The following is a 26,476-nucleotide window of genomic DNA, read 5'->3' on the forward strand; positions in this document are numbered from 1 at the left end:
CCTTCCTTCCTTCCTTCCTTCCTTCCTTCCTTCCTTCCTTCTTTTAATACTAACCCTAATTCTATAGTATTAAAGTATCAAAATGCTACACAGGATTATTTTCAGTGACAAGTGTAATACCTTCATATGACATCCAGTCCTTCATTCTTTATTTTAATCATTGAAGGTAAAATTCCAGTTCCACAGAAGGTTGGAGGCTTTTCATTAACTGAAAATAGCCAAGATATAACACAATTCCTTTTAAAATAAGATTAGGTGTAGCATGGCCTTTAAGCTATATCTCAGGCTAAAATAATTAAACAAACAAACAAACAAACAAAAACCTAGTTTCTAAGAAGAGTCTTATACCCAGTTAGAATTTTAAAATTGAAAAAAACTACCAATAAACAGCATTTTCTTTGTAACTCAGTAGACATTATGGGCTTTATTTCACTGAGGTCTTTTAGAGCCTTTGTGAATAAAGAGTAAGAAAGAAGTACTAAATAGAATATAAAGTACTAATTAGAAATATTAGTGTAAAGATTCCTATTCAGACAAAAAGTTCATGCTAAAACCATTGCCAGATCCATATACTAGAAACTGAAAAATCAGTAAGAATGAATTTCAAGTAATTTCATTGGAAGGAGCTTCAGATGATCTGCTGTGCCTGTTTAAGGAATATATTTCATCCTTTCTGTCACAGAACAAATTAGGGTGTAAGAAATCAAAATTACACAGTTGAAAATCTTTACCCATCAAATTAATTCTGAAGTACACAGCTTCATCATAAAGCATTATGATGAAGCTATTATTTTATTATATAAAGCTATATGATGATGAGTGATTCAAAACTGGTACTGTGTTTTCCCCAAAGCTCTACAAAACCTAGAAAGCTTTTTTTTTTTTTTTTTTTTTTTTTTATTGAATCATAAATCAGGCAATTCTTATTCCATAGTTTTCAATGAAAATATTCCACATAGTTCTGAGGAACTGGTTCCTAAACAGTGTATATCTTTCCAGGTATTGTACCCATCTCTTCATGTCATCACTCAGAATATGGAACCAATATCTCTTAGTAAGAAGATATATCACTAGTCAATGTTAACTTCCGACGAATGCATCAGATTTTCAGAATGACTGGCTTTGGATACCAAATTTTTCTGATTCAAATGTTATGTGTTCCCTGTCTTGTCTGCTTCCTCCTTAACTCTGCACACTAGTAGCTGTCACTTTTTGCTTATTCAGCATGGTCAAAGCCTATTGTATTACTTTCATTGTTAAAAATGATAAAACATATTTATTGACTTAAGTACAATAGTACAACAAAAGTATGACTGAAGAATCAAAAGAAAGTTATGTCCTTGTAGGGTGAATTCTGTTATATTTTAGAAATAAGGCTTATTAATGAATGAGTTAAATAGTAATAACAATAGTCCCCCTCGATTCTGCTTTTCTCCCCTCTGCTCTGCTCTCCTGAGACCCCACCTGGAGCACTGTGTCAAGCTCTGGGGCTCCCAGCACAAGAAGGACAGGGACCTATTAGAGCAGGTACAGAGGAGAGTCACAAAGGATAATCCAAGGGCTCAAGCACCTCTACTATGAAGACAGGCTGAGGGAGTTGTGGTTGTTCAGTCTGGAGAAGAGAAGGCTCCAGGGAGACCTTAGAGCAGTCTTACAGTATTTAAAGGAAAGCTGGATAGGGACTCTTTTTCAGGGAGTGTAGCAATAGGACAAGGGTAATGATTTTATACTAAAAGAAGGTAGACTTTTATTAGATATTAGGAAGCAATTCTTCACTCCGAGGGTAGTGAGGCACTGGCACAGGCTGCACAGAGAATCTGTAGATGCCCCATCCCTGGAAGTGTTCAAGGCCAGCTTAGATGGGCCTTTGGGCAACCGGTCTAGTGGAAGGTTTCCCTGCCCATGGGTGGGGGTGAGGGGGTTGGAACCAGGTGATCTTTAAGGTCCCTTCCAATCAAAACCATTCTATAATTCTATGACATTCTCAATAAAATATTTGATCCTGTTTTTACTAAAGTTACTAGAATTTTTGTGATTTCTTCCTGTTTTGTCATTTTCCTTCTGAACCTTTGGATCATACTAAATTATGGAGGTTTAAGAGGAAGAACATTTAGTAAATCCCAGTTCATGCTGGCATATTTAATTAAAAGCAGCTAAATAATCGTCTAGAGACTTCGTTAGCTTTCTGCTTCCTTGTTTCTGAGAGAACTATGTTATGTAGTAATGGAAAGTGCAAATAGGTGGAAGTGAGATTTTTAAATCTGGACAACTTAATCAAATAAAAGTAGTTGAAATCCTATTTCATCTTGCAAGCAGCTGCTATAGCTTTTTATAGTCAAGTAAACATTTTTTTTTTTTGATATTTCTGTACTTTATGTAGCATTTGATGACTGGATGGTTAATGTAAGGCCGTTTCTTGGTTTTGTTACTAATTGTCCTTAAGTGGGTTTTCAGTTTTCCCATGGCACATGTAGAGAAACACAGCTGTTCACCCACAAGGATAGTGAGGGTTCAAGGTTAAGTGAACTGATGGGAACTCTGGTTTACTAGGCAAAAGACATTGCTTTCTATGTCACCATGGACAGATAAATATTTCCTTAGCTCTCTCTTGTTCTTCAATATTCCCTTCCTTTTCTTCCTTTTATCTCTTATCTTCTAAATTTTTATCTCTGTGATTTATTCCCTAATTTTATTGCAGAGTCCTCTAGTTCTTGTTGGGTTATGGCTGCTTGTTTGATCTTATTCACATGTTCTTCTCCACTCACATTCTCACTCTTATCTTTCTCCTTTCCTCTAATTTCACTGGTTGCATTCAGTCACCTTCTCAAATTTCACAGAGAGGAAAACTGAAGCTGAAAGGCAAATTGAAGCTGAGAAATGATGAGTTTCACTGCTCCATGTCCATTCTGTTTTTGTAGCTGCAAGACCTCATTTGACTTTGGAATACTTAGATCCAGAACATAAAAATTGCAGTTCTCACTGAAGTTGAAGCTCAAATTAGTTTAAAAGAATCCAGACCATGTAAAATCTTATTTTTCTTAGTTATTCATTGTCCTGGTTTTGGTTAGGACAGTTATTTTTCCTCCTAGGAGCTGGTAGGGTGCTATGTTTTGGATTAGGATGAGAAGAGTGCTGATAACATGCTGATGTTTTAATTGCTGCAGAGCAATGCTTACACTAAGCCAAGGCCTTTTCAGCTTCTCGCTCTGTCCTGCCAGCGGGCAGGCTGGGGGTGCAGCAAGAGCTGGGAGGGGACAGACCCAGGACAGCTGACCCAAACTGGCCAAAGGGGTATTCCATACCATCTGGCGTCATGCTGAACAATATGTAGGGGTGGCTAGCCGGGGTGGGGGGCCGGCTGCTCAGGGTTGGGCTGGGCATCAGTCAGCAGGTGGTGAGCAATTGCATTGTGCATCACTTGTTTGTACATGTTATTATTATTATCATTATTATTTTCTATCTTAATAAACTGTGTTTATTTCAACTCACAGGCTTCACTTTCCTTTTTCTCTCCCCCATCCCAGAGAGGGAGGGGGGAGGGTGAGCGAACGGCTGTGTGGTGTTTACTGCCAGCCAGGTTAAACCACAACATTCATACAGAAACTATAGCAAGGAATTTGCATGTGCTTTTGAAAGTGTGCTTTTAAATTAATGTCTACTTTAAGGAAAAAAAAAAAATATATATATATGTATTAGATAAGCTGGAAAATTTAGACTTTTAAACAGCTTTTAAACTTATTGGGAAACTTATGAAGAACTACAGATGTGGCACATTTGAATCTTAGAATTGTCTAATTATTTATATCTTCAAATATAATCACTAGCATAAAAAAGCAAAATACAATAAAAAACTTATGAATCATTCTAAATGTGGGATAAATTAAGTTGAAATGTTTTGGTTAAGGTCTTTTGAGGGAATAACAAATGCTTGATTTTTTCTTTATAACATATGTGAAGACTTATTTCATGAGGTAGCTTCACGTATTTGTCACTTAACTTGCAGATATTTTAAATAGGCTGGTTTGAAGAAATTAGGGGTGGGGATTTACAGTTCCACAGTTAAACCTGACATGAATTTTTAATAGTGACTGTCACTATAACTGCATAGTAAAATTTGGTGTGCAGACAACTATCTAGAGAGTTTTGACTGTAAAATACCAGGGGTTAAAGTTCATGTTAATGAACTTTTGCAAATTATGTGCTCTCAGCTCTTTGAAGCAGATGAAAACTTATGCCTACAAGAAATAGATCAAAGGTAATTTAGCTCTCCACAATAACTTTTACTATAGCAATGATGGCTCAGAATAAAGTAGAAATTAACACATGTATTTAAGTTCCTGCCTAGTGAATTTAGAAGATATTCTGACATGTGAGAATTATGTCCGGGAAGAGCAATTAACTGATAAATATATTGCAATTTCAATTTTAATATGAAAAGAGACTGTGCACTGTGAGGGCATTTAAGCATAATAATGGTTGCAAATAATAGCTTTTTAAAATAAATTAAATAGCCAAGAAACTTCTATACAGGAAGAAAATACATAACTAATAATGCCATTTGGTTTATAACCAGTGCACACTCCAGAATGATAGAAATTAAATGCATTTTGTACAACAAAGTCAATATGAATAGACAGGCATTGCTGGAATCAGATGATCTGAAATGAGCTGTTTCTGGCAGTGGTCAGCCTGAATGCTTTGGAAGAGGCTCTCACAGTATGAGAAGGGTATTGTAGTCGTCCCTTGCTTTGCCTTCCCTGATCCTGATAGTCCTTAGGGAATTTCCTGACCTGCATTTTTTTCCATCTTTTTGATTAGTAGTTTTCAAGTGACACTTTTGCTTTTACAACACCCCATGAAAATTTGTTCCATAAGTCAATTACATATTAGATATATTTTTTGATTGGAAGGGTCTGCCTGATAATCACATTGGTTGACTCTGAGTTCTTGGATTACGAGAAGCAGCAAAATATTATTCCTTATTTTTTTCCTCCTCTTGACTAGTCACGGTTCTACAGTCTGCTCTAATGGCTGTCCCCTGCCATCCACTTTCTGATTTGCAATTTATCTTGTTATATGGAAGCCTCTCTATATTTTTACAATCCTTATCCTCCTTCTTCCTGTGATGTTTAATTTCTCTCTCTATATATAGTTTGATATGAAATAACCAGAACTCCGCTTGGAATTTATGGTGTGGGTGTGCTGTTCTCTATTCGAGTGATGTCTTCTGGTTTCTTTTCTATTTCTTTCCTAATCATTCTGTTCTGAGATTTGAGCAAACATTTTCACAGAATCTTGTACAGTGATTCTAGTTTTTCTTGAGCAGCCGCAGCTAACTTGTAGTCCCTTACTGGGTATGTGAACTTGGGAAGGGAGGTTTCACATCTGAAGTAATTATCATTTACCAAGATTCACTTCTGTCTGCTGTTTTATTGTCTGGTGAATCACCGCTTATGAAGTCCTTCTACACCTCTTCACAACTGATTTTTACTTACCTTGGTAATGATGTACTGTCAGCAAATTTTGTTATATCATCAGTCACACTCTTCTGCAGATAATTTCTAATGATACTGAACAGTTCAGGACCACTAAACACAGCTACAGTGGCTACCTCCCTGCACTGTAATAACTGGTCTACTGTGACTAACCTTTGTTCCTATCTTTCCACCTATTCCTTTTTCTATTACTTTATATCTCAAATTCACTTAGTTCCTTTAAAAAGACATTTGGGGGAATTACACCAGGAGCCCTCAGGAAATCCAAGTTAGTATGTTAATCAGATGTTGTTGACCTTGCATGTTCACTAATTTCATGTAAGAACACTCACAGAGTTGTGAGACATTGCATCCACCAATAACAGTATTCTGTCCTCCTTCTTCTGTCTCATTTATGTTTTCACTTGTTCTACCCTTTATTATGGTTCCTATCACATTGTCTCTATGAGCTTTTTTGTAGTCACCTTTCTTTCTTCCCCTCACATTGCCACTGTAGGTCTTTTTAAAATCTGAGGACACATTTTCCAGCTCTTTTTTCTTTATTGCTAAGGGTAATTTAAGTGATAAATTAACCCTATTGCTAACAGTTCAGCAACTTAATATTTGACTTGCATTAAAACACAGAGTGACGATTATGTTGACCCAACTAGATTATTTTGTTCATACTATCAATTTATTTTAAACCCTTTTATATTTTTCATTGCTGTTGTCCTCGGTGCTATCTTTTCCTTCTACATTTAGATTCTGCCGATAGAGAAAAAATAGGTCATTCACTGAGAACTCTTTTTTTTCTCCCGTGTGGAAAAAAAAAAAAAAAAAAAAAAAAAAAGCTCTGATGGAAGGGTTTTCATTGAGCTATTTTTGCTAGCTAGTTTCTTTCAGTAGTTCTATATTTTTAATAGCAGAGTTTATCTGGCTGAACTGTCAGTTCTCTACAATTATCTGTGTAAATCTGCTACAACAGAGAGAAATGAGCCCTGGGAAGGGGATTGTTATGACGATAGGAACATGTGATTCAGATGGTAAAAATTGAATAAAATGGAGTCTTGCAACATCTTGAAAGTTTACTCTCTCATCCTTCATTTTGATGTGGACAGTGAAATATATATTATTTACCAGTCAAAGGAATTAATTATAAATAATGGATGAAGGGAACTCTCTAGAACTGATTGTGTTTATCATAACTGCCTTGTTTTTATATATATTCATTCCAGCTAATTGTATCTAATCATATTGTGAATCACATTTCTATGTTATTCTCTGGAAAGTTATCTCCACACTCTTTGTAGTTCCTTTGCCTGAGCTTTGATGGTTATTTTTCCCTGATGTGTGTCTGAATGACACCATTTTACTTATAAAGCTCTTAACTCCTGCTGGACTTTAAATGCACAGCATTCTTCCTATTGAAAGAAATACACTATTTTCAGCTTTTTATGCTCTTAGTTAGCTGGAGGTATGAAAGTTGTTATGAAGAAGATTGTATTCTTCTTTACTGTGTAGAGTGCAGTAAAAGAGGCAGCTATTATTCTAGCCTCTGCTGCTGCATGTTCTTTATATTATCTGAACTGCCTGGTCATAAGTGGGTGTTCTGTGATTATGAAAGCAATGTATGACAATGATACAAAATTAATGGTTGATGTAGTAGCAATTGATACCAAAACAGACTCAGAGACTAAAAAATTGTCATGATTCATCTTAACCAGCAGTAATCATAGCAAGACTTTAGTGCTACCTATTGCTTAATCTCACCCATCTTAAATAAATAAATAAATAAATAAATAAATAATAAAACCCCACACATTAGCTGATATCCCTCTGATTCAACAATATTATATTTTGCAATTCCTTCGGAAGCAAATATTTTGTACACTGAAAAAGCCTGCATGCACTCTTCTGCAACACTGCTGGCGTTGTCCACACCAGTTACTCAGATGCCTTGAATCTACCAAGCTTTAAGCATGGGTCCTCTCTTGAAACCCGACTGCTCCTGGGCCTGTGATTTCCAAAAACACAGCTGACTGAGAAGAAAGCTGACATGTGGCTAGCTGTGCTTTGCCTTCAGTGTCAAAAAGAAAGGGAGAAGTGGTGACATTGTGTTGCAGCCAGGGAACTGTGCCATCACAGAGGGCACCATGTCTGAACGAACCATGATGTAAAATATGTTTCCTTGCTGATGCATGCTTGCACAATCTCTTGGGTACCATATGCCATGGAGAATCACACACTTTTTCATCAAATGTTTGCAGCCAAATGACTTGATCACACATCTGCAGTCCCAGCCACTGGAGGAAAAGATAGCCGGAAGATGTGCTATACTAACAGCAAGCAGTACACAAGAAAATCTGAAATAATAGCATAATGATTCTACTACTGAATAGAAACAGCTTATGCCCAATATTTTGAGTCTTCTATCAATGCTTTAAATTGTGGAACAAGATTTCCTCTGAGAGAATTCTCAGAAATGTCATATTGGCAGTAATGATTTCTTTTTAAGATATTTTTGATTTTGTTAGCCCGTTTGTTCAAAACTATATACATATGACTGTATATACTAGCGTAAAGCTTCATACTGGAGGGGGAAATGAGGGAAGTGTCAGGAAATATCTCATGAAAACAAGTTCAGGCTGTCATGAAGGGAAACAAGACAGGATATTTTTGATTTTCTGTATTTTGCTATGAAGTAACAAGGAAATCAAAGCTCAAACTAAAAAGTTTTCATTTCAGAGGAAATGCCAGTAGGAAAAATACGAATGCAATGCTTCAAAGGATTCTGGATTTTATCCTTCTATCATTTCAATGTAAAGAGACAAGAGATAATAATAATAGAAGAAGGAAAAGCGCTGTGATTTCTGCAAAATTAATATTATAAAAGCTCAAGAGTGTTACTAGTAATATTAGAAGAATTTAAATAAATTCGGGTCACTTTTCATCACTGTGTGCTGAGTGATCTGGTTATCTAGTGACCAACTTACTCTGTGTTCTGTTTTCCCTGGTATTTGGTCTACATAATGCTTGCAGCTTAGATAGATTTCTTCCACCTTGCATAGCTGCTCATTTCCAGTATGCCAAACAAACACACCAAACAAATCTTTCAGAGGTGAAGTTAGAGCTCTGCTCAATTCCAATGCCTCAGTATGCATTTCTGTGCCTCAAGAGCCTTCAAATTGCAACTGCTTTTTTTTTGTTGTTGTTATTTTTTTTTTTTTATTAAGAGAATAAATGCAAGCCTTAGTAGTTGCTGGCAACAGTTAATACATGAAACAGCTGAAATTCAGTAAGAAGTAATCACATGAGAACATGAGATATGTAACAAATATATAACAGACAATGCTTAGAAAGTTTACAAGAGAAGGTCAGACTGTAAGGGTGGGTGTTACCATTCCTTGTTCATGGTAGATCTCTGATAGATTTTCCTCCTTACCTGCTGAGTATTGTTTACCTGCTGGAGAATAGAAGACTGATAGTGGATCTTATCAATGTATACAAATATCTTAAGAGAGGTCGTCATGAGGATGGAGCCAGGCTCTTTCCAGTGGTGCCCAGCAAGAGGACAAGAGGCAACAGGTGCAAAATGAAACACAGGAAAATCCATCTGTATGAAGGAAAAACTTTACAGTGAGAGTGACAGAGCAGGTTGCCCAGAGAGGCTGTGACATCTCCATCTCTGAAGATACTAAAACCTGCCTGGATGGGATCCTGCGCAATGTGTTCTCGGTGACTCTGCTTGATCAGAGGAGTTGGACTAGATGATCTCCAGAGGTCCCTTCCAACCTCAAGCACTCTGTGACTCTGACTCTTTTCCTACTGATGCCTCCAGGCTGCTGATAGCATCAACAGCCACTGTCTAGCACACAGCACAAGAAAACTCCTCCCTATTTGAGTTAGCTGCTGTGGTGATAGCTAACATGGTTTGTGATGAGTAACTTGGAATCAAACATGAATCTCATTTTAACTGTGTTTGGGTAAATAGCGCCTTTACTTGCACCGTCTCTTTTGCTCTCCCTGAGATGATACCCAGTGACTGCTGCTCTCTTTGCAAATTCCATCCTTCAGATGGGACATAAGAGAGCAGTTTGTAGTGATGTAGGTGTTCAAGAATTTTCCTCGCTGTTTTATTTTCCCCTCTTTAAATGCCACAGTCAGGCCCAGAGACTGAGGCTCTCCTACGCTTTCTGTGAGTGTGAGAAGCAGGTTGTATTTTATTGCTTTAAGTTAAAGTTAATCCTTTGCAGCCTGTGTTCACACTGGCAATGAAATGACAGCAGGAGTGAGGTGAGAGTAAGTGATAATGTCTTGGCATTTGGCACTTCAAATGAATGTGTGCTTGTGAAGTTCTGAGTCATTAATTCTTTTTCCAGGCAGCCGTGTGGCATAGCAATGCACTTGAGGCAAATATCCCAGAATAACAAACACTTTATTTTTTAATGGAAAGGGAGGTTTTCATTTCTTTGATATTGTCATATCAAAAAATGTATGAAAAAAACTTGCAGTTTGGGGTTTTTCACTGTTACTTACATCATATAGCAATCTTAAGGACAGAAAATGCCTCAAATTATGTTCCTTCTAGGAAGTTTTTCTCCTGCATTGAGCTGCACAGAACATAAAACAGACTGAAAAATACCATTTTAAAAGTGGAGCAAAATCAGGAAACACTTGGTTTCCATTCCTTAGTCCCTCTGAGATTACTGCAAACCACAAGATGTGGTAAGACTGTAACTGTAATAGTATGATACTATAAAGTGTTTAAAGACTTTAGAGTAAACACTAATATAGAGACCACATCACCCAAAGTCCTAAGATGCATAAGAAGAAGCAGAATCCACACTTATCACTGAAATAATACCCTCTGAGTTTCAAAGCAGAAAAATGTGTCCCAAAGAAAAACAGGTAAGAATCCATCTCACCTGGAGTACTGTGTCCAGTTCTGGGCTCCCTGGTACAAAAAAGACAGGGATCTCCTGGAAAGAGTGCAGCAGAGGGCCACAAAGATGATACGGGGCCTGGAGCATCTTTCCTATAAGGACAGGCTGAGAGACCTGAGTCTGTTCAGCCTGGAGAAAAGACTGAGAGGGGATCTTATCAATGTCTATAAATATCAGAGGGGTGGGAGACAGAAGGATGTAGCTAACCTCTTCTCAGTGGTTTGTGGGGATAGGACAAGGGGCAACGGCCACAAGATAGAACACAGGAAGTTCCGCACCGACATGCAAAAGAACTTCTTCACGGGGAGGGTGACAGAGCACTGGAACAGGCTGCCTAGAGAGGTTGTGGAGTCTCTTTCTCTGGAGATATTCAAGGCCCGTCTGGATGCCTACCTGGGCAGCCTGCTCTGAGGATCCTGCTTTGCAGGGGGGTTGGACCCGATGATCTTTCGAGGTCCCTTCCAACCCCTAAAGTTCTGTGATTCTGTGAATCTGTGATTCAACAACCAGAGTATATTTTTCATTCTTCAGATTTCATCAGGTTTGAATTGTTCCAGAACATTGAAAATGTCTGTCTCTCTCTTAAAGCAAAGTATATTAAAAGTGACTAGCATTTAATCCATCAAGATCACTCTCCTTGTAATGGCATAGCAGATGGCAGGGCAGTATTACGTCTCAAAAATATGATTGCTAATCAATCTATGTACATGTGTTGTTCACTTCACCCACTCAGCTAAATAAAATTCAACGGCAGAGGGAACTATGGAATTTTAAACTTTTCAGCTCTTAGCCCAGCAATAAATAAATAAACATTAAAAGTCAAAATGACACCCACAGCAACCTTTTGATTTTTTTTCAAAATATTTCATATCCGGTTGAAATGATTTGGGCTCATAAGGAGGTATTTCTGTTTTTCAGCTAAGGCTTTTCTTTTCTGTTAGCTATTATAATTTGCAGCTCCTGTAGTATACTGTCCTTTTTCACTTACTAATAATTAAAACTATAGTTTTGGTAATTTTGTTTCTTGAATATGCTATCAGCACTATCACTGTTTGGAAAGTATTCCTGGAACTTTGGTTCAGAGACAATTGATTATCTCCAAAACAACCAGTCAATAACAAAGGGAGCTGAAGTCTACTCTGTTCTACCAGTTACACATATGTAGGCTTTTTCTCCCTCAAATTTTTGTGTGATGTCTTTGGCTGCAGTTTTTATTCATTGTGTAGCAGCTGATTGTGGTTTGAATTATGCCTTCTCAGTGAGGCTATTTGGGTGGGGGAATGTATTGCATATTCTTAGACACAGTGACTAAATATCTGGTAATAATATTGGTGTACATATCACATTTCTGTCTGTCTCTGTATACTTGCCATCTAAAAAGCAGTATCTTCTTGTATTTAGCTTATGTTCCTCCATTTTTTGGAATTTTAATTCTGAATATATATAAATGAACATTACTCCTACCTCAGAACTGTTATATTTAAAAATATGCTCCAGGCTTTTTTACTTTTTATTTTTTTATTATTTATTTATTTATTTTTAATAATGCACTTTACAGGAGTTTTTTAATGTTCCTAATCTCCCTCTGCCATTCTTCCAGATGAAAGGTGTTTCTGTAAGTCAAAATCCCCTAACTCCAAGAGTTGGGGGATACTGAAGCTGTCTGAACTAAATTTCTAGGCATTTGGGCATGTGGGACTAGTCCCCTGCTGGCTACATTTTCCTTTTCAAGCTCGTGGTTTTGTTTCCTAAATCCTTCTACTTCATTTGTTTTTTTCAGTCTGATTTTAGCAAACTGAGATGTATATCTAAGCATTACCTTTGTTGTGTCTGTAATACACTGGAAAACTTCTTGCTTGGAGATTAGAAACCTGCAGAGAGCTGAGTTTTCCATATGGAAGTTGCACTGCTGCCATGCAGAGAACAGCAAGTCCTCTGCCAGTCTGATGTGAGACAGGGCTGCAGCTTTGTAGACGTTATTCATCCGTTACATTTTTGTGGACACTTTTCACCTGTTTGAGCCATATTTGGTTTGTAGGTTTTTCAATCTCTGTGAAAAACCTTACTGAAGATGCTTTGGCAGTTGCCCCATTGTCAGATGGTACCAATTGAAAGCATTTTATACTTCGAGTGAATGGTTCTGTTAACATCTTTATTCTTATAGCATTACTTTTTTTTTCTTTTTTTCTTTTTTTCTTTTTTTTCCTTTTAATAAAGCAAATGCTGCTCACATTCTCAGGTGTGAGCTACAGTGGATCTTAGGATGCTATTGAAAAGGTATATTTATTCATTTCTATTTATGCAGTGCTAGAATAAGTTGCTGGATTGATAGTCATAGAAAATGAAAATTGTCTATTATCTGAAAGAAAAAAGAAGAAATATGACAAGTTTATTTGTCCCTGTTAGCTCTTAGTAGCTCTGTAGAGGGACAGAGAAATACCTGAACACTGAGTTTGTGTAGATTCATCCTCACTAAATGAAATCCTTGAGGTGAGAGTAAAACAGCTTTAGTCTCCATACATAGCAGAAGAAGAGACCTGAGATGCTATGAGGAATAATTCAGATTTTAGGTAACCTTAATTGTTTTAATTGCCTGGAGAAGGCCAGATTGCTCTTTCTGTCTTCTGCCATTTCTGTTTCTCCACAGAGAGCTAGTAGTGGCTATGCACTTGGGTACAGAATAAGATACTCAGCAGTAAGTGAGAGAAATATGAATCTTACTCCTACTGTAACCAACCTTCCCAGGATTATAGGCTGCTCTGTCAGGAGTGTTCATATAATTTCTTCTCCAACTGGATCCATCCCTGTTTCCTGCTCTTTATTCCACTTCTGCTTGACCCACCTAGAGTCACAGAGGTGTAATATGATTAATGTAGAGAAATATTTCAGGAGGTCTCTAGTCCAACCCTCTGCTCAAAGCAGCGTCAACTGTAAGGACAAGCATGTTGCCCAGGACTTTAGCTGCTTGGGTCTTGAAACTCTCCAAGGATGCAAACTCTGCAGCCTCTCTGGGCGGTCTCTTCTGCTGCTTGTCTGTTCTCAGGGTGAAAATGTTCTCCATATGTCAAGTCAGAACCACCCCTGATTGAGTTTATTACTATTGTCTCTTTCATTTTTTTTTTTTTTTCAATTGCCATGCACCTGTATAAAGATCACGGCTCTGTCATTGGATAATCTCTTCATAGTTATTGGAAGGCTGATGGTAGGTACCCCCAAAAAAGTTCTATTTTTCAGTCTGGGCAGGCCCAGCTCCCCCAGTCTCTCTTCACGGGGCAGTGCTCCATCCCCAGCCATCTTGAGACCCTCCATTGGATTCAGTCAAGTTTCTTGATGTCTTTCTTGGGGTGGATGTGTTATTCCCAACTGGGCATAGCAACCCAGATGTCATCTAAAGGTTCCTGGGTAAAGGGGAATAATGTGAACTTCTTGTGCTATTGAAAAATATTACAATTCAGAAACCAGGAAAAGCATGAAGCAGATCTGGAGCCTATTTAGTTTCTTCTAAATCTGAAGAGAATACACTCTTATCTGCATCACAAATCCCTAGTGAGCCCTGTCACACTTAATCCAAGAAGTCTTTTCTCTAAAAATAAGTTAACACACATTTTCTTTGCTTTTGTTCTCATTCCACAAAGATATATATTGCTTCTAAAAATAAAGTTTTTAAATTGGCAATAAGTTGCAGAGTGAAGAACAAATAAAAGCTTAATAAAATTAAAAAGTAGACAAAGTAAACCAAAATGAAAAGAACCTCAGCGACTCACTACAGAATGTGTTGACTTAAATGTCTTTTCCAAGGGATAATAAATTTTAGTGGCTTGCAGTAGATGACTAACAACAATATATGGCTTAGGCTAAATAGGATAAAGTTCATATATGAATTTGCACACATACCAAGTGCTGGGAGAGAGTAAACTGGTTTCCTTCAGTTAGGGAGTTTTCTTGTACACTTGCAGTTTGGAAAGCTTGTTAACAGGACTGTGGCGTTTTATAGCAGGTCAGAGAGTTCTCTTCCAGAGAGAGGAAGAGAACTCTTTTTTCTTAGATAATGGCTCTGACAGAGGGATGGGAATAAGAGACCACAGAGTTTGGCAAACACAGATCACAAGGATTATTGGATATTGAATAAACCCTACCAGGGTTTTGTGCTCACAATGAACTACTGTCCAGACCCCCTCTCTTGCTCCTTTCACATGCTTGCTGACTTTGGGGTAGGTTGAAAATGCCCCACTCTGCCTCCTGGATTTCCTGCACCAGTGAATGTCCCTAGGTGAGAAAATGGGTGAAAGAATAAATTTTCTGGAATAGTGATGAAATTCAGATTTAAAAAAAAAAAAAAAAAAAAAAAAAAAAGCAAATACACATCTGTGTTTCATCCTCATTTCCAAAATGATAATGGGTGAAGTATAAATGAATCCCTGGTTCTGTCATCTTCAAAAGAAACACAGGTATGAGGACTCACATTTCTTTCTGCATGACAGTGTTGTGACTGAAATCTCTTTAGATACCACTGTGATGTTTTAAAGAGCTGTATTAGTAAGTTATGCTAGGAAATATTTAATGTAACAGCAGAAATTGCTGTGAACAGCTATTTTAGGGATATGTAGTGGAGTGGTAACAATGTTAGTAAATAAACATGGTGAAGAATTGGTAGGACTGCAGCAAGAGCATGGCTAACTAATATAATTCTCTTCCCATAAAATGCTGTTTTTGTAAGCCAAATAATGACAATATTGAGTAAGAGACGTCATGGACTGAAACTGCAAGAGTGTGTATAATCCTGGCTGTTTCATATTTTGGTTTTGTTCACTAAAGAGAATTGAGTTAATTACATGAAGCTGCAACACAGGAGGTTGGGGTTGGATATCAGGAAAAGGTTCTTTCACTGAGAATGTGGTCGAGCACTGGAACAGGCTCACCAGGGCAGTGGTCATGGCACCAAGCCTGCTGGAGTTCAAGAAGTGTTTGGACAACTCTCTCTGGTCTGATTTCTGGGTGGTCCTGTGTGGACCCAGAAGTTTGACTCGATGGTCCTTGTGGTTCCCTTCCAACTCAGTAAATTCTGTGTATTCAACTATAGTGTCCAGTTCTTGGCTCCTCAGTACAAGAGAGGAAAGGGCACATTAGGGAGAGTCCAAAGAGCAGCTACAAAGATGATGAACGGACTGGAGCATCTCTCCTGTGAGGTAAAGCTGAGAGGGCTGTGACTGTTCAGCTTGAAGAAGACAAGGCTCATCTCATCAAGGCTTATCTCATCAAGGCTTATCTCATCAATGGATATAAATACCTGAAGGGAGGGTGTAAAGAAGATGGAGCCAGTCTTTTTCCAGTGTTGCTCAGTGCCTGCCAGGACAAGAGGCAATGGTCAAAAACTGGAACACAGGAGTTTCCATCTAAACATCCAGAAGCACTTTGTTTCTGTGTGGGTGACTGAGCACTGGCGCAGGTTGCCTGAGAGGTTGTGCCCATGGTCCTGGGCAGCTTGCTCTATGTGCCTCTGCTTGAGGATAGCTGGGACCAGATGACCTCCGGAGGTCCCTTCCAACCTCAACCATGCTGTGATCTTTCTTTTTCCCTGTAATGAGAAACTTTTAAGGAAATCTGTCCTTAACTATAGTTCTGGTAAAGCTAATGAGCTTATTATACGGTTGGAACATATTATTATACACTTAGAATCAACTATTTTAATGTCTTGTAATCTGAAACTGTTCTGAAGAGGAAAAGCAGGTTATACCAACAGGGTAAAAACTGTATCTGTTCTAAAAACTGTATCTATTCAAAACAAATGTGTGAATGTCACAGAAACCACCTGCTAATGCCAATGTAAGTAGTGGAACTGCAGCTACAAATGGGACATCTAATAGCTGTTCATTAAGGACAGTAAACATTTTCATTGTATCATTATATTACACAAAAGAAGACAGTGCTTTCATGATGCCAGCTTCTAGAGTGAAAGTCAACTGGCTTTCTGGAGGAGGTAGGGTGAATCTGAACAAGAAAACTTAATTGCTTAAATAATTTAAGTTTTTATTTTTCTCTCTCTCTTTTTTTTTTTTTTTTTTTTTTTTCTTCTTTTCTTCTTCAAACAGTGGAAGCTCTACATTTGGGAACACTGATGGCAGCACATGGGTATTTTTTTCCAATCTCAGACCATGTTCTAACACTGAAGGATGATGGCACCTTTTATCGATTCCAGGTAAGTGTTTTCAATAAGTTCTTGACTTGTACAAATGAAGGCTCATTTTAAACAAAGGTGGATAGCAAATTGTAACCATACTTCTGTAGTAAATGGTGGTAATTCCTTTTAAAGTGAAAAATATAGAACGGTTTTATTTAGTAAATTAAGACAATAACTTCTGTTAAGATGATAGTGGCCATTTTGATCCCTGGAAAAATGTACTTGGTAAGCATAATAAGGCTAAATGTGAAAGTATCCCTCACAAAATAAATTTGTCTAGTATTTTGGAAGTATAGTAAATGAAATCAAATGAACTTATTGGCTCTGATTCCTAACATAGCCTTAATTTGTAAAGGGGGAGGTATTTTTCTTATTAAGCCTATAGTAGAAATATGTTAAAATAAAGGGTAATACATACATTATTTCCTATGTGAGGATTTCCTTATAATAACAAAGTAGTGTTGAAGTTGGGTATGTTCTTTGAACAAGTGCAAACACATTTCTACATTGATGTGTCTGTTCCACTGCATATCACAAGCATATGCAGAGTCTTCAGAACAAGCTGGAAGGAACAGTCATTGTATATGTATGTATATGTTCACATATACTTATATGTATATTATACACATACTTTTGTATTTGTATTTTATTATGTTAGATTTCAAACTAAGCTCTTGGGGAACTGAAGTGTTGATTTTCTACTAGTGAATAGAAGGCTGGAAATTCACAGACCAACACCACCTATGACTCAAAACAAATATTACTGCACACTGTCTGATTATATATCCTAGAGTAGAATTTTTTTTTTTTTTTTTTTTTTTTTTTTTCCACGTGCCACCTTCAGCAGGGGTGGTTGCACTCTGTATTGTTCTTAAGTGGTGGTCACAGCAGATATCGCCTACAGCTGCTCCAAGATATTTGCTGCTTTGAAATGACCTGATGGTCTTCACTATGAAATTGATTATATGAATACCATAGTTTGGGAAGACTGCTCTTATCTGATCAGACAAAATCTTTTGTTTTATAGATATTTAAGTCTATGATTTGTCTTAAAAAACAAAAACAAACAAACAAAAAAACATTTAAATAAGGAGTCATTAAGGAATAAAATAAAACTGGGATTGTGATCTTTAAAATGCAGAACAAAACTGAGATACATTGAAGATCAAACATAGTCTAAAATGTATTAGATGAATTGCTGTACAATACTTTCATCAGTATTTTTGCTTGAGCTCTATTCTATAGATCCACATAAAGGAAGAGAAAGCATCATAGCTTTTGATCTAAAAAAAAATATCTTAGCGATTATAACTAATATCTACAGAACACGCTTGTAAGAAAAAGCATGTTTATTGCATACATGCCTACAATATCACTATATCTTAGTGTGTAGATCCTCTGTTTCATACAGTGCTAAAAACCCTGCTCTTCAGCAGGACAGTTATATCTGTGTATGGGTAATACAAGAAGAAGTCATTCCAGACATCCTTCCCCAGATCCACCTCCTTCCCCAGCCACCTTTGATCCTGGAGAGTGGATCTGAAGGAAAAAAATCCCTCCCATGGTGTTTCATCCTCCTTAGTATTCAGTATAAATAAGAAAGGATGGCACACAAGTGAAGGGGTTTACTGCTGAAGACTTCCTGTTGTAGAGAATAGGACATACTTTTAGGGGTGCTGGTCATTGACTTCTGCAATGCTACTGGCCTGCTGCTATCACAAACATGGGAAACCAGCACCCCTGCTAGCATGGTTATTCTTCTGAAGGAAAGTATAGATGAGAATTGACTGCACAGGAAACAACTGAGAGTACTGCAGCTACCCTGACACAGGTTTTCCTCAGAGAGATCTATAGCCTGTGTTTGAACATGAAGATTTGCTTAGGGTTAGACTGAGAAACGATGTCATTTGATTTATGTAAGTTAAGAATTTAGCACCTATTTACCATATGCAAATAAAGCAGATATTTTCATCAGGTGTTATATACCTGCAGTGCTTTGACAGTTTGCTGCTCTGTGGCATTGCATAGCTGTTGCATTGCTATTACTATGCTAACAATGTTAAAACAATGTAATTTTAGCTGTTGATTAATGCCATAAGAAAACAATTTATGGTCGTGTCATACTATTAACTGGAGTTGTACCAGCCAGATTTGTCATTAAAATACCATATTCTGTACCAAAATAAGGCTAATATAAAATCTGTTAGTGATGCTGTTAAGTTGGAAGGTGAAGATAACATACCGAATAGGGAAGAAAGGTTTAACTGTAAATGTGTGAATGTTGCACTAGAATAGTTGTTCAGAGGCTTCAGAAACAAGACCCCCTGAGTAATGGACAGGATTCGCAAATACCTAGGCATTTTAATAGAAAGAGAAAACAGTGCATCTGCCAGAACTGAAAAGTTCAGAGGCCATCCCATGGATCTTTACCTACAATACAAAGACCTGACCTACAAAAAACAGGCTAGCTACAATAATGTTCTCCATGCACTTCAATTTTTCATGTTCCAAAGGATGATGCATTCCCTCCTGACAGTAAAATTACTTCCAGTTTGTTTTAAACAAGCTGCTGTTGTATAGAAATAGCTAAAAGCAGTGGAGATTGTGCTTCCTTTGCCTAAATGCCCCTTTACAGGCAAAATTATGTTTTTTCAGTTATTACTGTTGCCATCAGGAGGGATGTAAAATTGTAGCCACTTTTTTAAATAATGTGTCTTTAGTAATAAATAAATGACTAAATAAATAAACCCTTGATGATTCTTTGACTTATTTGGTTGTAAATAGGTCAGTTTCTGCAATAACAATTTAATTCAAAAGGGGGTGGATCTAAATATTACATTCCTTACTCAGAAAGGTGATTTCTTGCTAGTCTTAACAAAGCAAAGCAGAAACTTAGGTTTAGTGGTTAATGATATTTTCTGATCAATCCTAAACAGCCACATTACCTTTGCCTTGTAATTTAAGCCCTGAGCTAAAGAAGGAGATGAATACCTACTACCCACCCTCCTCTACCCATAGACACATACATATGAGGGGGCTAAATAAGAAAAGCAAGATGCACCTTAGAAAGATCTTCCTGGAGCCAGGCATTACTCATCGAGTGCCTTTCATTCATATCCACATAGGTGATAGTACTATTGATAATACAGGCTGACCTGGTGAGGAATGTCTGATTTACCCTTTCGTCTCCTAAACTTCTGTAGTAGTTCTTTTTTTTTTTTTTTTTTTTTTTTTTTTTTTTTTTTTATGAGATCAACTTGCCATTTAATGTAAGCTAATTTTCAGAGGTGAAGTTTAGGTTCTGTTCTTTTATGACTTTTACGTTGGAAGGCACACATAGCTGAGAAAAAGTATGGAAATGGGTGTGGTGGTTTTATCGTGCTAGGCAGTTGAACACCACAACCGCTCTCTCACTCCCACTCCTCAGATGAGGAGGGGAAGAAGTAAAGGAAAGAACAACTCACGGGTTGAGATAAGGATGATTTAATTAAAGAGGGGAAAAAAATATAAATATATATAATTAAGGAAATATTATTATTAATTAAACAATTCAACTAAAGGGAAAAAAGGGAAAGGGGAAAAGGGAGGGGGAAAGGGAATAACAAAACAAAACAAGTAAAGGCTATGTGGAAGTGCAGAGGAAAGAAATTACTCTCTGCTTCCCACAAATGAGCGATGCTTGACCACGTCCTTGAAGCAGGGCCTCAATGCACGTAGCCGGTGTTCGGGAGGAGGACAGACGTTTTCGCAACGAGAGCCCACCCCTCCCCTCTTCTTCCTTTTTCCACCTTTTATTGCTGAGTGTGACATCATATGCTATGGAATATCCCTTTGGTTGGTTTAGGTCAGCTGCCCTGGTGATGTTTCTTTCTCACTTTTTGCCCACCCCCTAGGAGGGTTAGAGAGAGTCCTGATGCTGTGCCAGCACTTCTCAGCAGCAGACACAACACTGGTGTGATGCCACTGATGTTCTAGCTACAAGTGCAGAGCGCAGCACTGTATGGGCTGCTGCAGGGAAAGTTAACATCCCAGCCAGACCCAGTACAATGGGAACAAATTTTTTTGTTGTAAAAACATAAGTCTGGTGAAGTTAGCAGCAAAACCCATGGGTTTGGCAAGGTGATGTCACCTGTGATATCTCCTATTCTTCCACTGGGAACGCTTTCTGGACAAATGCATTTAACCTTTCTGGTCTTGTTTTTCCTATAGCTGAGGTGGAAATAAAAATATGTAGCAATCACTATAGGGATCTTTTAACATCTTTGCTGAAAAATAGAGCAAGAATTCTGGTGGATCCTTCTTTGTTAGGGGGAATTACATTACTTCCAACATCACTTTGAGTCTCCCTGCTCAGCTAACCACTCCTTGGCTCAGTCTTGAGTCTCTGTGACCGTTTTGAACCCTTAGGGTGTGTTTGAATATCACAGCTCTCCAGCTACCATCCACAACTTTGCTGGATCATCTCCTGTGTCTTGAGGGAAGGATTTTATTGGAAGATTGGTTTTTGCAATAAAAAAGAAGCAGGTTATCTTATCCAGCATTTGGCAGATTTTATTTGGAAATTGCAGAAACAAGGACGAATTAATTGTCTCTTCAGCTCATACACAGTATATGCAGGTGCAGTTTACGTTCCAAAGAGCGAAAACATTTCAAAACCATGTGTTTTCCTGACTGTTTTATCAGTGCCCTTTTTTCTTTTTAAATTCTCTGCTCAGACACACTTTCACCTTACTGCCTTCCACACTCATCCCCTTTCCAAGATAGAAGAAAACAGTCACAGGGCCAAAATCTTCATTGTTTCCAACTTCCTTAACCTCTTTTTTAATAATTTTAGGGTAAAAGTGGAGCACTACTTGCGGGTGTCCTTTCTGTATGGGCTTGATATTGCTAGACCAGTGTTCTTATCCTTTTTCTTCACCAGAAGATTTTTGCATCAACTGCAGTGAATGTAAAGATGAATGTCTGTGAATTCTGCCATCCATCTTACAAGGCATTTAAGGTCATGTATAACTTATTTTTAGGAAATACTTGATTTCTGCAGTTTGTAAAGACTCCCTGGTGCCTGTGAGAACTGTAGTAATATGCAAAGAAAGGTTTATGTGTGATTTGAATATTTCTCTCCCATCTCAGTAATTGGATTTTAAAAGATTTCATGGAGTGGAGCAGCTTCAGAAACAATTCTTTTCTTATTGATATCAACCAGGGGTAGCTGAAAGATACTTAATGATTTCCCTCTTCAGTAATGCAGTTTAATGCATAGAAATTAATAATGCTTTATAAAAGCTGATAGGCAACACCAATTTTTACAAGTGGCTGTCTCATAAGCTCAGATATTATTATTGATTAATTTAATGGTAGAACCAAAACATATATATTTGTTTTATCACAGGGTCACTCACCATGCATAGCAACCACTGCTCACAATTTGTTTAGTGTGGAATAGGGGCTATATTGCAGGATTTTGTTTCATGTGACTTTATTAAAAGAAGGTTTATGGATTTCAGTGGTTAGCATTGGTTAACAATCTAAGTCCATAATTCAAGAGAAACAGTGTGCATTTGTGAGTTCAAAAACAGTGCTGTCAATGGTCATAATGAACCTTGTGACAGCCTGTTCTGTTCTGAGTACTTAAGTGGTTCCATGATAGCACATGGCATGCTAGGTAAGCCTTATTTCTCTAGCTGCTGACTTGTACTGGCTGCTTATTCAAATTGCAGATGCAGTTAAACAAAGTGCCTTATCAATGTGTACTGATAAAATCTGGCAGTATTATTTCTGCCTGGGCTGATAAACAGTACTTAACTTTCCCCAAAACGTTCTACCGCCCACCTTCCTTCCGGCTATAAGTGGAATGTCATGGAAAAATGACAAATGTTCCCTCTTTAATACTTGTTCTTGACGAACTGCTTCACATTCTTCTGAGGAAAAGTAAAATTCATTCAGGTTTTCTACATTTCACAAAAGTTCATATTTTCTAATCTTGCCTTAGAAAATGGTTGTGTTGAGTTACAACATTTTATACCATGTCTGAAACTCTCCTAGGGACAATCATTACCTATGTAGTGTTTCTAGATCATGAAGTAAAGCACATAGTTGTATAATGTTTGTATTATAGGAATATATGATACTGTAAGGGATGTTATAATAATTCTACAGTATACTCTGGATATATAAGTTGTAAGAAGTAGTTAAACCAAGCTTAGGTAGCATTGTCCAGGTGTAGAGTTTATTTACATGGGCAGAGCCTCCTTCTATTGCTGTGAGAGTGTTTTAATTAGACAAGAGGATCCAGCTTTCTCACTTTCACACTCTTCCAATACTCATTCCTAAACTCATTCCTTGAGACCTGGGATCGTATTGGTCTTTTCTTACTTCTTAATCTTTCCTGGTTGAACAAAATAAATCCTTTGTTCCACAGTCTTCATGGATAACCACTCCAGCAAATTCTTCTGAGGGATTATTAAGCATCTTGACTGTGAAATTGTGTGGAGACTTTCAGAACAGAAGAGAAAAGATGCAAACTCAGCACTCACATTATAGAACTGGGAGAGGCAGCCACGTATTTTGTGGCACATGAGTCTTGTAAAATATGTAAGGGTCATAGAAATACTCCAGACTTCATCGGTGGGAAAACTGGGGTTTTGGAGTAAAAGATTCCATGGATTTCTGTCACCTTGTGTAAGGTCGCTGTTAGCTTTCCTGATGGCAGTGTTTGGCACTATAAATCTCTGTGCAGGCAGGCAGGAGCCAGTGCAATACTGGGGCTGAGGGATACTGCAGCTGGGGAGCAGGAGGCTGCTCTGAGGATGAACTCCTGGAGAGTGAAGGCAACAAGAGGCTGCTTGGTACATGATGGAACCTAGCCAGCTCCTGGGAATGTTTCCCCAAAAACAGAATGTATCCTTCTAATAACTGAATTGTACTATTGTGTGAGTTTTGTGATGAGGTTTCTCCCCTGGTCTTTTCTCAGCCAGGAGATTTACTTCTATTACTATAATTTATCAAGTATTCCACTTTATCCAGTGTGTGTGACACATGGTGAGGTAGATTAAAACCAGAACGTTATGACTGTTAATACCAAGCAAGAAAATCTAGAATACACCCTTGGGAAAACATCAGTCATTTCAACTACACACAGGTTTGTCATTGATGGATTTTTGCATAGAATCGTGGCATTGCAAAAATCCTTTAATAGGATCTGATCTTTTGTCATGTTTAATTACTGGTGTCTGTGTTTTTTATTTTATTTTATTTATTTTTTTGTCTTTTCCCCATTTTATTTATTCATATTTATTTATTTATTTCCCTTCTTTTTAAGTTTTAGTCCTGTCCCTTATCCGAATTTTTTGTGCCTGGCCTCAGGAAAATTTTTCTTGTCCCTGCACCCACCAATGCCATTTCCTGCTTTGAAAGTGAATAATGGTTACTTTCTCTCTGAATACAACTTTATCAGCAGCTATAGATGCTTTTGAACACCTAATTGTGATACCATAATTCTTTATTTACTAGTAAGAAAGCAATATGGTACTTTGCTTTGGTAAAAATACGTTGCATCTACTGTTTATTTCTCATGTAGTAAGGGCTTTACATCATCAGAGACCTAATATGTTCTTAAGAAATAAAGATATGTGCTACATTTAACTTTTGGGGATTCACAAATGCATATTGTATGACAATTGTTCAATCTAGAAACTAGATCTAGAAAGATCTAGAAAGAAACCAGCATTTTTCAGCATTTGCCCCTCTTCTACAAGAGGTAGATCTTTCCTTTTCTCTAGTTTTGTGAGACTCATCTGTCTTCTGTATTTTTTTGTTTGTTTTTGTTTATTTATTTGTTTTTTTTTTTTTCCAGAATAACTGCTCATGTTTCAGAGCTAATTTGATTTTTTTTTTTTTCCAGGCATAACTTACCCTTCAGATAACTTGCACCCTTTCAAATATCATGCAGATAATCTGGTATTTTTGATAACTCTTACTGGTTCTCCATAGCTATTGGAGAATTAGAGATAGATGAGAAAGAAGTATTAGAGTAAATTTCCCCTTATAACACACACATGCATGCATCTCAGTGCTGCAGAATCAAGAGTAGTTTTGTTTATTTGGCTTGGTTTTTCTTTTCTAGAAATGAACCCACATCTTACACACATGAAAACACAGTTTTCCTTAAGCATTCTGTGGTGTATTTCATCAGGTCTCTAACTTAAATGTCCTAATGTCCTGACCTCATATAAATATTTCTATTCCTTTTTTTTTTTTTTTTTTCTTTTTTTTTTCTTTCCTGTACTTTGCCCTGTAGTCTTATCTTCATGTCAAAATTAATTTTGGGCATGTTCATGGAGCTGATTGCAAGCAGACTTGAACTTGTTCCAACCAGGAGCTAGCTGGCTGGATGCCAGCCCCAGCCACATTGCAGTGTCTGAGCTGTTGAGTTATACTTCTCAGCAGGTCCCATTAAATGCATCCGAGTACCATGCAGGTAGGGCCACAGCTTGCAGCTGGGAGGCAGCTTGTGCCTGCCCAGGTCAGAGCCTCAATAAGGAGAGCTCATCCCTGCCTGATATTCCATGGCAGAAAGACCCTTATCTTTCACAGTCTCTCTCCTTTCAGAGACTCAAATAAGGAAGACATCTAATAATCATCTGTACTTATCTATACCGTTACTTGAACACCTTTCCCATGTTGTAATGTTTTCTTTCTGGTGGGTTTTCTCTTTTGGTTTATCTTATAACACGTTATGAAGCCTTTTATTATGGCTTATGTACTTTGCTAATTAAATCTCATGTTCTTTTTTTACTCCTCTGCTTTTATCTCCAGAGGAACGGTGGTACGGGGATGCTTAGACTTACCCTTACTAGCATATGTATTAATTTGTGCTTTTTGCCTCATCTCTTTCTGAGTTTAGTTGATTGGAAATTGCCAGTGTGGTTTTACCAGTCTGTCATTATGTTTTTCCTCTAAAGGTAATTTAACATTTAATACGTCTCTTTCAGTAACTGTGATTTCCCTTCCATCTCTTCATCCTTTAGTTTACTTTCTTCCCAAAAGATCTCCTCTGCCTGAGAAGACCTTCTCTGCCAAGAGATCTTCTTTTGGCATTGACTCAAAATCACAAGACAGAATTAATTTTTCAAATTTCACCAGGGTGGGAGTATATCTTATTTCTTAAGAGAAATTTGAAGTATTTATGAGGAATTTTGCAAGTATTCCCACAACCATAAGAACTCCGTCTTTCTACTTCTGAAAAGGCTCTCCACCTACACCTTTCTCCAGACATCCTCTTCCATAGCTGCTACTCCCCTACAAGCAACATCTGAGCCCCAGCCAGTTTCAGTTTAGGACCTGCTTGAGTGGATATGGTATATTTGGTATCCCCCCTCACTGGATTCTTCTTCAATAAGCTCAACTTGAACCCATGTAAACAGAGGTTATGATTACTGTTAGCAGGACAGTGGTGTAGTTATGCTTTCCTTCTTGGGCCTCTCTAAAGATGCACTTTAAACCCCTAAGGAAGGACTGCTCTTCCCTCCCAGCTCTGAAAACTTAAATGATGGTAACTTCGTGCTTTATATGATTGGCATGGTTACTCTATTTTATTTAGTTTCTTGCTTCTTTGGGATTTGTTTAGTGCTACTATTTATTGTTTAGAAGTTTACTTTCTGTTTACATCTGTGCTTATACTGGTCACTTTAATTTTGGTGGCATGGTGAAAGAACAGTTGGTAGGAAGAATGACTTATTACCCCACCATTACAAAGCAAGAAACAACTGGCAAGAAACTTCTCTCAGCCTTTGAAGTTTGCTTGTGATTTTATTATTCTATTCTATTCTATTCTATTCTATTCTATTCTATTCTATTCTATTCTATTCTATTCTATTCTATTC

At 37.5% G+C, this 26,476-nt stretch overlaps 1 protein-coding gene across 8 annotated transcripts in view; it reads left to right on the plus strand.

The window, feature by feature from the left end:
- Positions 1 to 26,476, plus strand: part of RGS7 (regulator of G protein signaling 7) — a 268,343-nt gene that overhangs the window by 152,745 nt on the left and 89,122 nt on the right. For all 8 annotated transcript variants that reach the window (XM_035320393.1, XM_035320392.1, XM_035320391.1 and 5 more), the window contains one exon: positions 16,507 to 16,613. In XM_035320393.1, coding sequence (XP_035176284.1) covers positions 16,507 to 16,613 — 107 coding nt within the window. The remainder of the gene's footprint in view (positions 1 to 16,506; positions 16,614 to 26,476) is intronic.

Source organism: Oxyura jamaicensis, chromosome 3 (genome assembly GCF_011077185.1).
Source record: "Oxyura jamaicensis isolate SHBP4307 breed ruddy duck chromosome 3, BPBGC_Ojam_1.0, whole genome shotgun sequence".
NCBI lineage: Eukaryota > Metazoa > Chordata > Aves > Anseriformes > Anatidae > Oxyura > Oxyura jamaicensis.